General features: G+C 49.1%; 1 protein-coding gene across 1 annotated transcript; it reads left to right on the forward strand.

The window, feature by feature from the left end:
• Positions 1–325: 325 nt before the first annotated feature.
• On the forward strand, positions 326–12795 carry LOC131214245 (protein zer-1 homolog). Its single transcript, XM_058208625.1, has 11 exons — positions 326–359; positions 2186–2999; positions 8451–9051; positions 9127–9348; positions 9420–9622; positions 9726–9897; positions 9974–10135; positions 10205–10366; positions 10448–10597; positions 10667–10912; positions 10987–12795. Exons 2-11 carry the CDS (start codon positions 2821–2823, stop codon positions 11221–11223), a joined length of 2334 nt encoding a protein of 777 aa, XP_058064608.1. The 5' UTR covers positions 326–359; positions 2186–2820; the 3' UTR covers positions 11224–12795.
• Positions 12796–13197: the final 402 nt, after the last annotated feature.

Consider the following 13197-nt stretch of genomic DNA (forward strand, 5'->3'; position numbering starts at 1 on the left):
TGTGAAAACTTATCGTTTTGGGCATAGAGTGACAGCCACACGAACAAACTGAGACATCTTCCTTTGACCACATAACAAACAAATAAGGTAATTTCGGGAGCAGAAAGAAACTCGGCGACCTTACAGTGTTTCGTATATATCGCATAAACAGGACAAACTGAAGATTCGAGGCCAAAACGGGTTTCCTTCCGCGGTTCTCCTTCGCCTTCTGCACACAGGAAGCGTGACTCATGAAGACTTGAAAAACGAACCACCCTGTTGTATATGCGTTTCATCCAACTGTCAAAATATCTTTGCATCGCCGAGCAATGAGATCAGTCCGTGAACTGGTTGCCTTGCGAGTGCATTCGCAAAACACGGTGGGTTATAAGATTTTTTCTCGCTAAAGTGTACTGTGCCGAACTTACATTTTTCTTCATTACACTCCGCATGGCTAACAGCAGGCGTGCTTGATCGAAAGTTTGTGCGCAATCCACCGAATTCCTTTGTCTTTCCGCTGCTGACGAAGGTTCTCGATGCGGAAGTGGCAATAGAACTTTTTTCTTTTTGCGTTGTAAATCGACAACACCTGACTGAAGTGAGAGAGTGTGCGTGCATGTTTGTGTGAGTAGTTTTTGCATCATGTAGGAATTGGGAAAAGCTGACTCGCGTTGTTGTTTTCGATGAGCCCCTCGCAAAATGACGCAGATGCTGCTCGACAGTCAGGCAGCATTGCCTGTTCTATTTATGTGGTAAAAACTGGTCTGCACAACTCGGCTGATGGTGATTGTTGATAGTGTGGGGATTGTCTTTTCGGGGATGCATCAAGGTCGTGTTTATGTGTTGTGTTTATGATTGAATTGCGAAAAAAAATTACCGAGAACCTAATCAGTCGCGTCCGATAATTTTGGAACCATTTCAACTTCGCGTGTCATTCATCTAATGGTAATCAAAGCCTTCCTAAAGCACCGCGGATTTTGACCGGAGGCTCCGTAGTGTGTGAGAACACGTCTACGGATTACGTTAATTTGCGCCCGTGTTTAAAGTACAATACAGTGTAAACGTTTGTCCGTCCTTTCATCGGGCTGCTGGTAGAAAGAACTGAGTATGAAAATATTTGGTTTATTTTTAGCTTTTCTGTACGTTCTCTTCTTCTGGCTAGACACAGTCACCAGCGAAGCTGGTCGTTACGCTGCCTGCTTTGCTACTTACCGAAAACCCGCTGGTCCCCAAATATCGCCGAGCGCAGTGAAGGGGCTACTTTTCGCTGAAGAAACAATCGAGATGTACAGGTTTCTTACAGAAGCGAACAAACGCGCACAAAGCTGTCTGCACTAGTAGAAAGTATAGGATTTTTTTTACAATTTTACCATTTCAGTGTTGGCCTCGTTTTGAACCGTGAAACGGTTGCTTGTCCACTTCAAGATTGTGCCCTGTTCGAGTGGTGGTTTCCTCCATAGTATGGTTACCAGCTGGTTGTTAAAGGTATTTCCGCGGTTTTGTTCTCGATCAGTTGAGTAGAGATTGTGGGAACGGTGCAGTGTGCATTTATGCTTCGTATGCATTCGTCGCTCACTTTGATGGTGACTAACACCAGCGGAGAGTACGTGTTGTTGTTGGTGGTGGTGCTAGCTAGTGGTTTTGGCAAATGACGGTGCGTCCCGAGCAGTTGAAGGGTAAATAATGCTGACCGTTAGCAAGGTGTTTTGACCATCGGCCATGAAACGACGGAGGACGGTTCATTCTTAACTGGGCATGTTCATTCCCCCTGACAGATGGTCCAAGTGACGTATGGCTACGGCATGAGTGAGCGAGAGAAAGACTGGTCTTCCTTCTTCGCAGCGGGTTGAACAGTGGAGCATAACACAGAGAGGGCGAGACCGTACCAGCATAAGTCGAAAGCCCTAGGCGAGAGTGAGAGCGAGCACACATTTGTTTATGTTACGACGTCATCATCGCAGTACATTTTAATCGGGCGCGCGCACAAGCGAGACAGAGACCGTCAATCTTCCTTCCTGCACAGTACGTCGCTAACGATGATAATAATGACACACAGAGACTCCGTTCAGAGATTGTAGTTTGCGTGCCACGGAGTGTGTAGCCAGTTTGTTAGCAACAAGCGCATGTTATGTCGAGCAGCATTGGAAAAGTTGTGTGTCTTACATGGTTACTTGAATGTTTTGTTTCCGTATCGATTTGATTGCAGCATGTGTAAGGTGAAAAAGGCAAGAATGAGTGCTTGAGTGCAAGTGGCACGGAATCGTGGATTGGCGCCTCGGTTTCCAGCGTGACGTTGACGACCTTCTTCGGCAGCTCGATGTTTTTAAATGAAGGCTCATCATCGCCACCGTGAGAATTTATCATAATCCGTGCATCAGCAGTCGTATCGTGTGGTGGTCAGCTGAGTAAACGGATGGACAACGCAAAACAGCCACACTGACACACCCGTAGTCGCACAACGTACGCAGAAAGCATAGCCAAACAGCTCGCTTCTGTGCGTCGTAGTAGGCTGCCTGGGCAAACAAAGAGCTCCCATTGCGTTGCATTTGGTTGTTGCATTAGTGCCACGCGTAAAAGAACCAGTCCCGTTGACGTACCGCGAGGTGTGAGAAGGAACTGTGGCCCGTGTGTTTTTGTCCCAGGAAGTGTGCCCGAAGTGTGAGGTGGTGTTTTGCTGAACCTTCACGCGTGACCTGTGATCAAGTGAAAGCGAACCATCAAGTGAAGGTAGCTTCTGTTGTCATCCAGTCCTTGGTTTAATCCGGCACACGCATCGGAGGTCTGTGAAGGGCGTCGAAGGTTCGCCTACACGGTGTCTAACCGTAGCGGCTCCGTAAAATCATGCTAGGTCGAGTGAGGCTCAAAGAAAGCGGCATCATGGACGAGGAGCTCCCAACGCTGTTGGAGACCACCATCCGCTTCCTCGCGAAGAACATCCACATTATGTGTACCACCGATCCTGTCACGCACCAGCTGGAGCTGAAGGAGGACGTGGTCATACCGAACGAAATCTGCGACAGGTGAGTCATACTTCGGTCGTAACCCGCTAGCTTTTCGCGGTGAAGTAAAACCTGCATACATAGAGAACTTTTCATGAAAACAACAAAGTTTCTTATGATCATTCTGACATCCTCTTGCCTCACATAGCAGGCCTTTTTCTGGACCTCTTCCCCTGGGGGGCGTTGGGCGAAGCTTTGAGTTGACCCTATTCGCTGGCAGAACAAAGAAGCGTGAACATAGCAAACCACAGTGACCAAATTGCCCACACTAGATCCCTCCACACTCCACACCTACCCTCTCGAGGCGTGTGTCTATACTATACCCATTCCGTTCTGGCGACTTCTGATCGTTACATAACTCTATCCCGTTCTACGGTCCCGGCCTACTTTTCCTAGTGCGACGCGATTTCTAGCCATGGCCCCAGCGTCATCGTCTTCGAAGAAAGTTTCGCTCCACCATGCAGAGAAGCTAATCAGCTGTTTTTGCTGCGGTTTTCTTCGGGTCGCCGCTGTTTTTTTTCCATTTTCTTGTTCGCAATTTTCTGCCCCATTTGATGTCTCGCTCTCACCTTGTTCTCTGCTATGTGTTTTTCTTCTCCCATCACATTACGATGCAGTTTTCGATGCAACTTGCTAGCAGCATTACCAGATGATGAAGGTGCACGTGCTCTGCGTATGTGTATGTAAAAGAGAAAGACACAGAGAGAGTGTGTGTGGGTGTGGTGCTATGCTACGGGTTGCTATGTTGCGCTTACAGTGACTGCCAATTGCTTCAATTACCCTGCACCGTAAAGACTGGGATTGCGCTCTTCGGTATGACAACTACATACACATCACAGCTGATGGCGTCGGCCACACGGCCGTCCATTAAATCGAGCAGGTTTAATGCGCCTTTTTTTCTTTGTATTACTATCTCCATTTTATCATGCGCCCTCCAGGGCCTCTGGTTATCGAGGACATTCGGTTGGTGTACGTGCGGCACAAGTGGACCATTCAAAAGGTGTTGGTTCGAGAGGGGTCTTTAGTGTTTTTTTTGCTACAATTTATAGTAATTTGACATTCGCCAGCATTGGCTTAATGTTTCCATCCTCTTCCCGACTTCAAACCTGTTTTCTAATGCTGTGTAACGCAAGCCCGTTCACGGATCCTGATAGTCCGGTGAATGTTGACTTGATTGTAGTCTACCTGGGCTTTGTTACTATCGATCAAATATTTCAAATAATCCATCCAGAATTAAACATCATAGCCTATGCCTTTTTAAAACGTATCACTACGGAGGCAGACATATTAATCTCTCCAGCATTAGGTTGGCCTTCACTCAGGCGCGCAGCACAAGGTCGAGACGCACAGGGAGCCATTAACTAAGCCCGGTAACGGTTTCGAAAACCACCTTTGCCAAAACGGTCACTGAAGCAGCAAACACCAACGGGGTGTGCATTAACTGACGCAATACTGTTTCGATTGCACCGGAGAAGGGGCCGGTGAACACTTTCCGGCCAGGTCATGGCTTAGTGCGATATCGGTAGGCGCAAAAATTGCATTTGCATTTTCAGCCCGAAGAAGAAGGGTACCTTGTGTACGCAGGGAAACGTTCTTTCTACATGGCTAAGCACGCCTATCGCAATAAAGGGGTCTTTGAAAACGTGGCCAATCGTTTACTTCCGTACCTAATGATGATATTAAACCTAGGTTCTTACAAAATTGTAAGACGCAAAAGATTCACGCGCCCCTCTCCCAACGGAGTGTGGTCTGTCCCATCTAATTTTGCCAACGACCGTCACCGGGGATTACGCAGGCGAGATTTTACTTCGCCATTCCGACAACAACTGGTGCGCACCATCCACAGTGGACACACCCGAAAACGGTTATGTTTAGAAAATATCCTCAATCCCGCCCGCCCAAATCCGTGGGTTGCCATCGTCCGAATCGGCGCGTCTATTCATAGGCTGGCCCCAGCGAGACAGAGTGGAACGTGGACTGGTCCGCATCTTCACGTGTCCACCGTATGAACCCCCCCTTTTAAACTGGCGGCCATCGCTCCCATTCGCGCGTGGAGGACTGCTCCCAAGCTGGGGAAACGCCAGGTTCCCCAATTACCACATTCTGATCCTCATTATGTGGCTCAAAGACAGGAAGAGGATGGTGGTGTATTTCGGTTCGTTGCGATCGTACTTCGCCCGATGTGTTGTGTGAAATTGGGTGGATCTAATTTGTGGCAAACCTCCAAATGTTACAACCAAAGCAAACCAACCATTCCGTATTTTATTTGATTTAAACTAATTCACAAATTTCCCCTTACCAAAAGAAATACGATCGCGTTTTGTTGCTACTGAAATGGTGCCGAAAGGGAACCCAGATGGGGTCCCTAGAATTGTTTCTGGCCAAGGTCTGTGCGGATAGGCGTAAACCAGTGACAACTAGTGCCCAGTGATCCGTAACACAATGATTCCGGAATTATGGCGCGCTTTTGATGCGATCCGCTTCGACTGAATGCATGGCGCGAGCTATGTTTTTGCCACGCGTTCCGTGTCTGTCGTTGAAGAGAATCAAATGTTGCTGCGAAGGCATCATTTTTAGTCCCTCAGTGTTGTTTTAAATACTAAAACATATCTACAATATATCACTGTGCCGCCATCGGATGCACTTCAGCCTTTCCAAAGTGCATTCCGTTCGATTGACTTTCATTCTCCTTGGAACGAACCCTCCTGCGCTGGACTGAACTGGACCATTCCTCTGGCAACAGAAAAGCATATTGAGCCACCGCGAGCGATTTCCTATCGCGTATACGCACATAAATGACGTTAAGTAAACTGATAACTGGAACTATCACGCCAAAAGCGATCTTCCTTGGGCCGCAGCCAGGGGCCAGCTTACAATCGGTGACGGCGTGTTCCACACTATCACACCGGCTCAGCAGAAGAGATTGGCTTTTACTGGCTGAGTCGCTGACGACGCTGCCTGCACGCGCTCTGTGCGCACGCCGCCGCGCGCAAGTCAAGGCGAAAGTAAACTCATCCGCCAGCGGCCACCGATTAAGGGGCAAATGAGCACAACCGTGTGAGGGGGCTGATGATGATTATGATGATAAGTTATGTCAATGAACTTCACCACAAGCAATAATCTGCTTCGCCCAGTGTCTTGTACCACGCGCTCCGGCCGGCTCCTCTCGTCACTGCTAAGCGACGGACCTAACGACAATTGTCATCGTCATCAGTAGCAGCACTGCGCTTAACCATGTGGCGCCTGGTGCGGGCCCAACAGAGACCTTGGTTGCAATTGTAGCGACATGTTTGAGCGCGTATGTAACACTATGCTGGCGGTTTTTGGTTCCCCTCCTGCAGCGGGCCGACCTTCCCGTGTCGGGTGAGCGATGGTCACGGCGTGTGTTGTACTGACGCCGTTTGCGCGCCGCTGAATGCCAAGACGAAATGCCACCGTCCTTGCCATTTGTTGGGGTTGTTCCATTCCTTTTTCGCCCTTTGGGGTGGACGCGGTGGCGCGCGCACGGCGTATCTGGTGGAACGGGTTTCGCGCGGGACAGTTAGGGGTTAAGTTCGCACTCGTGTTACACTTGACGCCCGTCTCTATTGGGTTTCATGCTCTCCGGTGCTGCTGACGCAGTTTGCGGGAAGGCATTGTTTTACATTCTAATAATCGGTGTTCTGTTCTCAAATTGTCTACAATTTGGGAAGATGTGTAATGCCGCCATTGGCTGCGAATTCGACGGCGGTGGTAAATCGCAGCCTTTAACCCGATGATCGTGCACGGTAGAACCCGCTGCTGCTTCCCACAAAATCCACCGACCGGGTCGGTTTCTCATTGACCCAATTGCATTGAACTTCAATTGGATTCAATTTGCATCGTCAACAACCCACCCATAGCGCTGGTTGGCTCGTGGCGGTGGCGTGCAGTGTATACGAAAAGAATCGAGGATCGTAACTTTGGCCGACGCTTGGAAAACATATTCCCCGATGGACGTGAAATGACGCCGATGAGAGTGCAAATTGACCGTTGGCACCACACGGTTTAGGTGTGTTCCGCTTCCGATTCGAATCCGTATCAACATCAGAGAGATGTGCACGCGCTGCGGTCGTGTTGTGGATGAGAACCGCGCTAGAGAAGGGCACGAAACGGCTTTGAAGCCACTGCACGTAGGAGATGATATCGATATCTTACTTTTAGCAGCTGTTTATTGTGTTCGCCCTGCATCAGCGGATTCGGTTTCATGTTGCGGACGTAAAACGCAAGATCGGCACGCTGAGCGACTTCCCGCCAACATTACGCGCAACGTGCGCAACGGTGGCGAGCTTCTTCTTGTTTCCAGTGGGTATTAGAGGTCAACGTTATGTCCTCGCCGGTGGGGTGATACTCTGGGGTGGTAATCAAATTGTGATAATCATAACTGATTTGTATGTTTATAAATACCGGACCAAAGTGTGGAATAGGCGATCATTTTGTTTGTTCAATTTGTAATGCCCCCATTGGAAAAGTGGGCAAATGTTTATTGTTTACTTATTCGCTTAAAACTCTCGTACACACCACCACTAGCAGCACTACTGCCGTGGTCTGGTTCAAATTTTGCAATCGACCTTCAAACTTCGACACCAAAAAGTGACGAAACATGTCGAAGCACTTCCTTCGGATTCTGCGTTGGAAAACAATTTAATCGCTGACAGAGAGCGGGCACTCTTTCTAGAAGCATCTTCTCGGAGACAGATTTAGCAGGTTCAATTAAAAAAGCAAACTCTCTTAGCCTCAGACGATGGCGCCACCATGGACCGTCGATTCGTTGATCGATGGGATTTAATTGATCGGAGCCACCATCGTTTAACGATTTAATTTCATCAAATGCGGCAGCAAACGAACCCGCAGCGCCCTACAGTGGGCCGCTTCACGTCGAAACGATGAAGATCTACTGACACGATCGGGCGAAGATCGGGCGAAGATCGGGCTTTCTATGGTTTAAACGTCTGATTTAACGTCCACCCGGAGCCTATGTTGCACCCAACCGTGGGGCCGCGTGTCATTAAGTGGCGCGGTCCGTTTATTGAATTTTCGGTGCTGGTCACAAGGTCATGGGAAAGAAATGATTACACGCTCTCCTAGGCCGCCAAGGCGGTCGCTTCGTTTCCCTCGCGTTTGTTTGTTTTATTTTTGCACTGAGCCGAAAAAATGGAAAACTCGGAACAGATTTATGGGGTATTCGGTGTGGTATTCACGCGAATTGGCAACCAACCTACGGTTTCGGATCGTGAAATAGTTGTATTTTTAACATTTGTTGCTCATCCGGTTGGTGTTGATCGTACGTTTGATCGTTAGTTGTTAAAATAGGCCAAAATTTGTTCCGTTAGTGTCATCTGATGCAACTGATCGGGGGTTTCAGTCGAAAACAATAAGAGACGATCATCTTTTACAAGTTAAGCTTAGAATCTGATCACGCACTAATCAAGGAACTTTTCTGTTTTCCGGCAGATTTCTTCGCTATCAACAGGAGTGCGGGCAGAACATCAATGACTGCTTCATACGGATATTTCGTGACACGGAGCGAACACCTCTGCGCCACGTCAGCCTCCGCAACAGCACCATCACCAACGAGGGTATGCGCATCCTGTTGCGACACCGGTTGAGCTCACTGTCGATGTGGTACTGCAACAAGATAACGACCGCCTCCTGGAACAGTCTGATCGAGCACTGCCGGCAGCTTCGGTCCCTCGAGCTAGGCCGGTTCGTCGATATGCTGAAGCACAGTGAGCCGAACGAGAAGACTCCGATCGACTTTCAGCTACAGCTGCCGCGTCTCCAGCGGCTAAAGCTGAACGGTGTCGTCCTGCAACCCACGATCCAGTTTAGCCATCTGTCCGAGCTGAACCACCTCGATCTAACCGCGTGCATCTTCGCCGAGTTTAGCCTGAAGGCGCTGGTCGATCTGCCGGCACTGCGAACCCTGATCCTCTTCAACGTGTGGCCACTCGAGCACGAGTTTCCCACACTGTGCAAACTGAAGAATCTCGAAACCCTCGACCTGTCTGTGTCGCGGGCGAACGTCGACGGCAACTATCTAACACCGAACAAGGTACGGATGTTGTCCCACAAAAACCCTCCCGGAAACCGGAACAAGCTTCACATCCTATGCTCTCTTCCTTCACAGTTGCTGGCAAATTTGGTAAAAAACCTACCGAAATTGCGCCATCTCGACATTTCTGGCACCAATCTGGCCGGTGATGGCGTGGCGGAACGTGCAGGTTCGTCGACGGGCAGCAGTTCCGACATCCCGGGCCTCTTGAGTCGCGTCGACCGGCCGCTGGATTTTCTCGGGCTCTACTACACGTCCCATTCGGCCTGCAAGTGGCACGACATTCCAGCGCTTCGTGTAAGCAACCTTACGGCTGCCTGCATTTGACCACGCTCACACTCTGGTGGTGTCCTTTCTCTACTTCTCAGATTGCTGGTGAAGCGAACGAGCAGCAGGTACTGGTCGCGGCCGTTGCTTACCAGGATCGGCACGAGCTGCTAACGAAGGTGCTGAACGATCTGTATCACCTGTTGCGGTTCGAGACATGCAAGCAAATTCACAAGGCACTGGGAGTCGTCCTGTCGGCGATGGACAAACACATTCGTGTGAAAAACATTCAAATCAGTGGCAGGTAGGTTGATAGACAGAAACAGAGTGCCGTGCTCGTTACTGGGAAAGGGAACCTGATCGTACGATCTTCCGACCTTCTGCCTATCGTTTTCGATCTCTCTCAGTGCCACGCTGTTTTACATCGCAAAGGGACGCGATAAGATGAAGTTTGGTGTCCCACTGAAGAACCACATCATCCACACGCTGCTGAACGGCATGTCGACGCACCTGACGGACGACACGATGATGCGCAATGGATGCTTAACGCTCTGCCAGTTCAACATACCGCAGGACGTGGTAAGATTCCGTTGCTCTAAGCTTCGACGGAGCTTTGTTAGCTGCTGCCAGTAATCGACCGGTTTCCGGTTTTTAGATGTTCGAATACGAGCGTTTGGTACAGATCCTGCTCCATGGCGTGTCGTACCGCGAGCAGGAAGGTTTCGTGCAGCGCATCGCCATCTATCTGCTCAATTCGCTCGCCTGCCAGGTTGACGGCAGCCAGAAGATGTTCCTCGGCGATTTGGGTGCTATCTCTGTAAGGGTTCTAGGGGCTGCTGGTGGATGTGTTGCACCAGGTTAAACCGCTGTCCTTTTTGCCACACAGACGATGCTGAACTTGATCAATGATCGACTGTCGCGGCGCGTTTTTGACGACGTCATGGAGGTGGCCTGGTCGACGATGTGGAACGTGACCGACGAGACGGCCAAGAACTGTGAACGCTTTCTGGATGGCCGTGGGATGGAATATTTCCTCGGTTGTCTAAAGGTACGTCCGGTGCCCGCGCCAGCCCGAGTTGTGCTGTCCGATGGAATGATAATCTTTGATTGGTGGTTCTGACCGTTTTAGCTGTTTCCGGATCGGGACGATCTGTTGCGCAACATGATGGGACTGCTGGGTAACGTGGCCGAGGTGAAAGAACTGCGGCCCCGCCTGATGACGAGCGAGTTTATAACCGAATTCTCCGATCTACTCGATTCGTCTAGCGATGGCATTGAGGTAACGTGGCGCACGGTGTCAACACAACACGATTTTATTTTCACACGCAAAACGGTGTCACTTGTGCAGGTTAGCTATAATGCAGCTGGCGTGCTGGCACACATTGCCTCCGATGGTGACGTTGCGTGGACGATCACGAAACCGACGCGGCAGAGCGTACTAATGCGGATGGTCGAAGCGATCGAACGGTGGGACTTGTCCGCCGAGCGCAACATCAACTATCGCAGTTTTGAGCCAATCTTGGGTCTGATCCGCTGCTACCACACTCCCCAGTGTCAGCATTGGGCCGTTTGGGCTTTAGCGAATTTAACCAAAGTAAGTGAATGCCATACCGGCGGAGGTAGCAGCAGCAATTAGCGGATGCGCTAAATGATAAATTATCCCCGCAGGTTTATCCAAACAAGTACTGCCGATTGGTGGAGCAGGAGCGCGGTGTCGAGCTGCTGCAGGAGCTGATCGATCATCCGCAGCCATATTCACGCCTCAAGGAACTGGCACAGACCGTGCTGACGCACTGTCGCAACCTGAGTGAACCGTCGAGAAGCGTTGGTGGTGCCGGAGGAGAAGCGATGGGCGCTGATGAGGCGTCGAACGCAGAATCGACCGGAATGGAGCTGGACGGCTAAACAGAGTGTGACAAAATCAAGCGCGGGTGATATGTTTAGCGTGGCCCCATCATCTCCCTGTTTAACGAAGAACCACACTAGTGGGAGAGTTGAATTGCGCCAACCGAGAAAGGCAGCAGCAGCAGCAGCAAAAGGCAATGGGCACCATATTGATCGGCAGCGGCTTTCTTGGTCCTGTAGCGATACTCGTCACTTTGAGAGAACCTTTTCAAGTTAGGCTAACAGAAATTGGGCACCGGAGTACGTCGGAAAGCTTTATCGTGATATTAACGAGCATGGTGAGGCTCCAGCGCCCTAAAACCATTCTCAAGTTCGGTTAGTTTAAAATTAATGCTTGACTCTCCTTCCGATCGATCGATGAGGCTGAGCTGGTGACACTAACACACAACGGTTTTGCTACTTTTTTACATTACATTTCAATCAACCACGATCGTTAGCAAAGAGACGAATGAAGCTCCACGCTCAACGGCTCTGTAATGCCGACAACGTTATGTTCTCTTATTTTGATGTTGTTTCTTTTGATGATGTTCCCAGCTGCTTCCATGTACATATTTAGTGAGGATCGTTTTCTCGGCTATAAAAAGCACACGGAAGAGAGAAGGAGTTGTAAATCTAAGCCGAAGGTAACGCAAAAAACAGTAAGGATTGTGACACCGGACAAATAGATTCGCGTGTTTGTGTGTGTGCGACAGAGATTGGTTGGTTGTGACCTAAACCGTGTAAATCCGATGCGTGAGGAAGAATGCTTGAGCGAGAAAGCGGTAGTTTGATAGTGTTATATGTTTTACTTTTCCTTATGTGTTAATATTTAGATTATTTCGATTTTTGTTTCCCTCTTTTTCCCTAACCTTTTTCTTGTTGCTTCCCTTCTCCCTCAATCTGTTATTGCCACCGTTTGGTTTTCCTTCTTCAGCCGTCTCTGTTTCTCTTCTCATCGGTCCGCTTAATCCATCAGGCAAACGAATCAGGATGTTGATGATATTTTCAATTTAATTTATTGAACGTACCAACGTTGTGCGCTTTTTGCAGCGTGGGTAAGAGATCATCGTAACGTGGGGCTAAACCTGCTCGTTCGATCACCGATCGCATTAATTACACGACGCTGTTGCTTTGAGCTGCCCCTTCAGAATGGGGTTGATCCGACGGTAAGACTTACGCACACCAACACTTGTTTGGACAATTTTTCCCTCGGAAATTCGACTGTCTGCTTCGGGTTTCGTTGTTGACTCGGTTAATTCATCGCAAAAAAGGATAGTTTTTTGGCATTAGTTAGCCGAAGGCTAGAAGAGCACCCATCAAGCGTGTGCGTGCGCGCGCACCGTTGGTGCCCAACGATCGGTCGGCGATCGCGAGTGTTGTGATAGACAGCGAAACGGTAAAGAAGAGCGAGATAGGGCGCGGCGATAGGCTGGCAAAAAAAAAATTATAAACTAATGCAAATCGATGCGATTAGTCGTCGGATATAAGCAAATCCAACAAACAAACAAAAAAAACACTTACAAACGAAATGCAAATACACATGGTAATACAAAAACAAAATTTAAAATAAAGAGCAATTTTCGAATGAACTGAACACGCTAACGCTCGTTTCATGTTGTGTTTCACTGCACTTTGTGCCGAAATCCTACCCAAAGCTGCGAAGTCTCGAAACGCAGTCGATAGTGTCCAGATCTGATATTCCGTGAAATAAACGATAATGAAAACCAATTTGTTTTCGGTAGTTTTATTTGCAATTTAATTCTTTCTAATCGAAGAAGCAATACATTTGGAAAACTGCATTACACATTGGCACGCTGCTGCGTCAGACTCCTGGCAAGGACAGATTTGGGGTGGAGCCCGCTGCCACTCGGTTCAGGTATCTGAACCGACAGTGGCTCTTGCCACGTGGTTGTGATTTGTTTTCTGTAACACGCGTCGCTACTTTACCTTCCACCTAGCAATGACTGGCGCCCTTCTGTTATCCGCTTACCCACT

Source organism: Anopheles bellator, chromosome 1 (assembly GCF_943735745.2).
Source record: "Anopheles bellator chromosome 1, idAnoBellAS_SP24_06.2, whole genome shotgun sequence".
In the NCBI taxonomy this organism is placed as follows: Eukaryota; Metazoa; Arthropoda; class Insecta; order Diptera; family Culicidae; genus Anopheles; species Anopheles bellator.

Bases quoted from the DNA above. Each gene is read 5' to 3' on its own strand.
- LOC131214245 (XM_058208625.1), top strand. From the start codon at position 2,821: ATGCTAGGTCGAGTGAGGCTCAAAGAAAGCGGCATCATGGACGAGGAG. The intron at 9,898-9,973 runs GTAAGATTCCGT...TCCGGTTTTTAG, and splicing joins TCAACATACCGCAGGACGTG to ATGTTCGAATACGAGCGTTT. The intron at 10,913-10,986 runs GTAAGTGAATGC...TTATCCCCGCAG, and splicing joins CTTTAGCGAATTTAACCAAA to GTTTATCCAAACAAGTACTG.